The sequence below is a fragment of the Gymnoscopelus braueri genome (assembly GCF_963280865.1).
Source record: "Gymnoscopelus braueri genome assembly, chromosome: 8".
NCBI lineage: Eukaryota > Metazoa > Chordata > Actinopteri > Myctophiformes > Myctophidae > Gymnoscopelus > Gymnoscopelus braueri.
This window is the reverse complement of record NC_137609.1, coordinates 39,100,047-39,106,333: the sequence shown is the minus strand read 5'-3', so window position 1 is coordinate 39,106,333 and position 6,287 is coordinate 39,100,047. Positions and strand designations below refer to the sequence as shown.

Here is a 6,287-nt window from a genome sequence, read left to right as displayed (position 1 = left end):
ACCCGATGACCCTGGCTGTGTTTCAACTGTGTGGCTTTACAGGTATAACGGAAAAGATTCTGTTCGTGTGGCTGAAAGTGGTTCGATTCGAACGACTCGAATAAATTCATCTAAAGGAAACAGAATGAACTTGGAGTCTAACTGCTCTCTGACTGTTAAAGATATCAGAGCTGAAGATGTTGGTCTTTATGGCTATCGACTATATGTCAACAGCCATAATCAAACAACCAGACATGGAGAAAGTCTATGGATTGCTTTGACTGTATTGGAAGTGAGAGACATCACCAGAGGAAGCAGTTTGACTGAACAAACATTGAAGTGCACTCTGTTTACAACAAAGGGTATAAAGGGTACAAGCTGTGAAGATCACACTCTGAGCTGGATAAAAGAAGAAAGTACCCTGATAAACTCAACGTCTGGATGTTCTACCACACTGACCATCAAAAAAGACAACCCGACCAAGAAGATCAGCTGTCAGGTGACTGTCTATGGAGAAGTGCAGGCATCTGTTGACTTCCTACGAGGTAGGGAGGGGCTGTAACTACCACAATGGTATTAATTTGCTACCGCTATTGTTGGCTTGCCTTCCTAGTTTCTGTAGTTGTTGCACAACAAGCAGTGTGGCAACTAGTGTCATTCACTGGCTGCCAAAACGGAGCAGGAAGAAATACTGTACAGCAGGCGTTTGGACAGTTGGGACGCACTTACACCGTGTGTCTTACATCTCTCTCATTCTGCCTGTGTATGTGTCAGTTTGCCGCTCTGTGGAAGAGACACATGCGTGTTGTTGTGATCTTTAGCAATCTCCCCGAAGACAACTAAATATCTCTTGACAAGACACTGTTGGTGTAACCGGAGCTGGGTTAACCACCACAGGGCCTGGGGTTAATCATCTTTGCAGGCCCACTGATGCATTACATACATCTTTATTACACAGCTTGGTTGAATGCTTAATTATGATTGGTCAATCACTGTATTCAGCATTGTGTTATTGCCAGACCCAGGGGGTCGGGCCTACATGAGGCTTTGTCGGTCCCCCTCTCCAAACGTTTTCGTCCATACATGGGCATTAAAGAGGTCTGTCTTCTGTCCTCTTTTTGATTGGCCAAGCTTAGCGTGACGTAGTGCTCTGATCTTTCAACCACTAGGGGTCTGGCAGTACCAGGTCTCCTGGTTCCCTTGTTTCTGTATAATGACCGATGATGAGCTCAATAACAGACCACTGTCTAATCAAAGGTTCAGAGCGCCACCTGCTGCGCTGCTTGATGTTGTGCCGAATCCAACATGACAGCCATGTACTGTAATAAACACAATGTCATTTACATGTCACAACTGACCCCATGTTACAACTGGGTCAGTTGTATGTGCGGTCAGGTGTAAAAATGTGCTTCTACAAAGAAATGTCTGGTTAATTTAATGTATTAAAAAAAAACTTGTGTAAAAGTGTAACAACTGACTCTAGTCTCCTCTCACCAGCACCAGAACATGAGGGGGGTCCACATGTCATTGCCACGGTGATCGTTGTGATGTCGGTGGTTGTAGTCGTAACGACAGCGTTTGCGATCGTCATCGTCAAGAGGAGGAACATGCCAACCCAGAACAATTCCCTGAACTCAACCAATCAGAGCGCAACAACAGTGAGCCAACCCGGACTATCGTCCAATCAGATCAACCCTGATGGCGGTCTGACCTACTCGTCTATCATCCACACTAGTGAGACGAATGCTGCTGTGGGAGGAGACACAAGGGCACAAGATGACGATAAGGTGACCTACGCTAGCGTCAAACCTGGCTCTTCAAAGGACCTCTAAGCCAAGGGCAACACATGACATGTATTTTTGTACAGAGAGGTTTAGTATTAAGGAAATCTAGCAAAATGTTTAATAGACAACGCTTTTAGCATCTGTATACTGTAGATCCAATTGTCTATACATACGTATCTGTCTAAAATGTCTACTGTCTACACTGTGCATCTGTATATCGATCGACTTTATATACTGTGCATCTGTATATCGATCGACTTTATATACTGTGTATCTGTAGCTCTACTGCTTATACATTGTATTTACTGTCTATACTGTACATACAGTATATGTATATAGATCTACTCTACTGTATGCACTGTCAGAATATTTTGTGGTGCCACAGATAGAAACCCCGTAATTTTTTCCCATAGCGATGTCCGAAAATTGATTTTCGACAAAATTTCAGCCAATCAGGAGAGAGTACCCTTTTTTTTTTGTGTTCCACTTCCAATTTTGTCAGCTCGTTTATGTGTGTCATCACTTCCAATTTCACTTGTTTAATCTGTATCCTGACGAGTTCTCCATCCTGATTGGATAAAATTGGTATCCCAACCTGAAAATAAATGTTCTGTTTAATAAAGAGCAGGAGAGACATGGAGACTCCCGTTACTGAACAAACCCTCTATAGCAATGAGTACAATCAGAATATAGAGCCATTTAACGCTTATTTTAACAAAATAAAATCACTTACTCTACCTTTAATAAAGAAATCTTAAAGTTAACTATAATAACTCTGCTGACAATAATAGCATGTTGCCCTAATGCACAATATTTTAAAACACCATACACCAACACCTGTCATATGAACTGTTGAATTATAGCAACCCATATTCAAACAAAACTAACCTATCTTTTGGATTGTATTGTTTGTGTGCGTGTGCATGCGCGCGTGTGTGCTTTCTTAGCCAGGTGAGTCACTCTCTGATGCAAAACAATGGAAATGTCACAATATGATGTGGCTTAGTGCTGTACTGGCACACTACACTAAACACTACTACACTACACGTACTGTATAGATTCGGATCAACTCCTTATGCCGTTTTCTGATCCGGTCTAGAGCGGATATAACTTTGCGTCATCAGGCGGGCAGAAACCATGGTGAAAACCAAAAACGTGCTCCTCCAAAATCATTCCTCTCTACCAGATCAAATTAGTAATTAAATTAGTAAAAATTATTCCGACAAGTTTCTTCAAGTAAAACTTGAATACTTTGTATATCCATCCATCTTTTATTCCAACTTGTAGTGCGACTGGTGAGAGTAGATTATTCGATTCGGCATTCATGTGGGGGGGAAGAAAACAAGGTGGCTCAGTCAGAAACTACAACCGGAAACCACTTTCTAGAGGGCGTGGCCAAAATCGGATCACACTGGTCTGTTCAGAATGAGAACCAGGCTTTCCTCTGTGTGGAAAGCCTGGTGACGCAAGGTTAAGACTCATACAGACCGTTGGAGCTGCTGCTACAAAGCTGTGTGGCCTGTGGCAGCAGGGGAAATACAGACTTTGTCACGTTTAATGTCACATCATCATCAGCTGAAGGGGGGGTCACTGCATGACAATGGTTTATGTTGTGTGTGACGTGACATCAGAGCTTTGATCATCATAGATAAGCAGTTGCAGGGTTCTAACATAGAATACTTCTGTTGTAGAGACAGAGGGAGAAGAGAAGAGACAGCTACAGTGAGAGAGGAGATAGAGATAGAGGAGATTGAGAGACAGAGAGAGAAACACAAAGACAGGGAGAGATGTTACGCTGGCAAACAGAACGGTAGACCAGGGGGAGACTATCATGTTTGTGAAACAGTAGGTTACAGTAAAATGGAGCACAGTGATCAGATTGAGGTGCACGTCTTAAACGCAACGTCTTTGATCAGGATGGAGTTGCCCCCAGTAACAACTGGAAAAGGATAATGTCACCTTTAGGCCACAACAGGCACTGGGGCCACACAGTTGCTTTAGGTTACAACCGTAATATGTCTGATACAGGGAAGTTACGCAACATTCTTTATACCTTTAATGTTATGTATATGTTATGTATGCCACCATCATTGGGACAAAGATCATTCAGCGTTTGCTTACAATGGAGAGCTGTATATATTTTGGGGCTACAGCATGTTCAATAATCTGGGGAAATTCAATAAGGAGACCTTCTGGAAGAAGGTTAGACCTAAGGGGAAAGGGCCACGTTTGATGAATTGGATATGCTCTGGCATGGTTGGGGATCGTATCATCCTCTACAAATAATTAACATCCATTGATAACCTGTACATCTTAGACTTAAGTCCTAGTCTGAAGACGATATGCAAGCGAACAGTTAATAAGTACGGTCTGAAGCTGACGGACTCCCACACAATATCAGGTTGGAACTGGCAGCAATGACAAAGAAAGTAAAAAATAAGTAAAAACAATGAGCCCACTAGGAAACAAAAGTAAGGTTGGGAACTGGCAGCGTGGAGACAAGAGAATATAAAATAAACTAGAAAGGTGCATTAGCTCAGTGGAGCGCATTATCTCCGCAAGGAAGTGTGGCCAATCTATGATGTCAGTACTATAACATCAGTCCATCTCCATATTTGGGTACAATTTCAGCCTTATCCGACCTTCCAGAATAAAATCCCCCAAAATAAAGGAGAACAAAACAATAACTACCAGGCTGCTCTGTTTGAGGCCGCGGTTTTCCCTATTCAACTGACCAGGTTCACGGTTAAGTCCCATCACCTCTAGATTGAGGAGAACCAGCCAAAGTGGAGATGCAGACCTTCCTCAAAGGACGGAGAGTCGGGTATTGGCTCAGCGAGAAGAAGCTGAAGAAGCTGAATTTTCAGGCCTTCGCTGATTTGTGCAGGACAAGAGGAATTGAAGTGGTTCAGCTGGATCTCAGCCAGCCTCTGGAGGAGCAGGGACCGCTGGACATCATCATCCACAAGCTGACGGACCTGGAGGCCGAGCAGAATGACTCCCAGTCTGTCTTGCTGGTGCAGAGAGTACAGGACTACGTTGATGCCCACCCTGAGACCACTGTTCTGGATCCTCTTCCAGCGATCCGGACCCTGCTGGATCGCTACACGTCCTACCAGCTCGTGCACAGGATAGAGCACTGCATGAAAGACGAGAGGATTAGTTCCCCTCCGTTCATGGTTCTCAACACAGAGTGTGGTCCGGACACAATGGAGCAGATGAAGACGCATGGACTCAGCTTTCCCTTAATTTGCAAAACACGGGTGGCCCACGGAACCAGCTCCCACGAGATGGCCATCATCTTCGGCGAGGAGGGCCTGGCGGACGCGAGGCCTCCTTGTGTGATCCAGAGCTTCATCAACCACAACGCAGTGCTGTACAAGGTGTTTGTGGTGGGAGACTCGTACAGCGTGGTGGAGAGGCCTTCCCTGAAGAACTTCCCCGTTGGACCGGCAGACAGGAAAGTCATTTTCTTCAACAGTCACAACGTCTCCAAGCCAGAGTCGTCCTCAGACCTGACGTCTAGAGAGAATGTGGAGGGGGTGTCTCGGCCGCCTGACGATGACGTGATCAGAAAGATGTCTAGGTGTTTGCGGCAGTCACTGGGGGTGTCCCTGTTTGGCATTGATGTCATCGTCAACAACCAAACGGGCCAGCATGCGATCATTGACGTTAATGCATTTCCTGGTTACAAGGGTTACCCCGGGTTCTTTGACGACCTACTGAACCACATCATCAGTGTTCTTCAGCCTAGTGCTGCGTTCACACCGGCAGCTATAGAAGAAGACACTAAGATACAAAGCGACACAGCATCTGTCGCTGAGTCGCTGTTGAATTGTTGATCAACAAGCTCCTTGACTTCAACCATGCGTCCTATGAATGACAAAAATATAGGAAAATACTGTATAAAGCCTGGGGTTAAAAAGCACACAGAACTGGCTGACGGAAATAATTATTTCCCCCCATTACAAGCAGGAATTGTGTGAAGAGAGAAGGTGAGTAGTTTTGTAGCTGCCAGTGTGTGAACCCAGCCTAAAGGCCTGGTGGTGACCCCCAGCACCAATGTACCCAGCTCCAGCCCCCCCGACACAGGGGCTGCTGCAGCAGCGTTCTGGGGAAGGAATCCAGTAGCAGCCCCTGGGTCGTGGAGGGTGATGGAGGGGTTAAAAGCTCCCCGCCAGAGACTGGGCTGCAACTCAACCATGTCCCCCAACTTCCAGAAACAGTCTCCACAATATCTACGAAGGCTTCGTCTGAGTGACTGACACCCGCCCTGTACTCCCCCCAGAGAAAAGTTAAAAAGGGGACAATGTTAACCCATTAATACCTGGAACGCATCTGTGTCACTTTAGATTTCTTTGGCTATTCAAAAATAGCAGATATACAAGCTCATAGCGCGGCACCGAGTGCCACGCTACGAGCTTGTAGATCTGCTATTTTTGAAAAATCGTGAAAAAATATTTTTATATATTTTTCAAAAATCTGTTCAAAACATTTTAAGAATCGGACTCAGGCCTTAAAGGG

General features: G+C 44.9%; 1 protein-coding gene across 1 annotated transcript; it reads left to right on the top strand.

Moving 5' to 3' along the window:
- Positions 1-4,555: 4,555 nt before the first annotated feature.
- On the top strand, positions 4,556-6,024 carry LOC308090834 (inositol-tetrakisphosphate 1-kinase-like; the record flags this gene model as incomplete). The annotated part of the gene is given in 4 exon segments (XM_080436107.1): positions 4,556-5,586; positions 5,856-5,922; positions 5,924-5,984; positions 5,987-6,024. Coding segments are annotated over 4 exon segments (1,197 nt in total).
- Between the last annotated feature and the right edge of the window lie 263 nt (positions 6,025-6,287).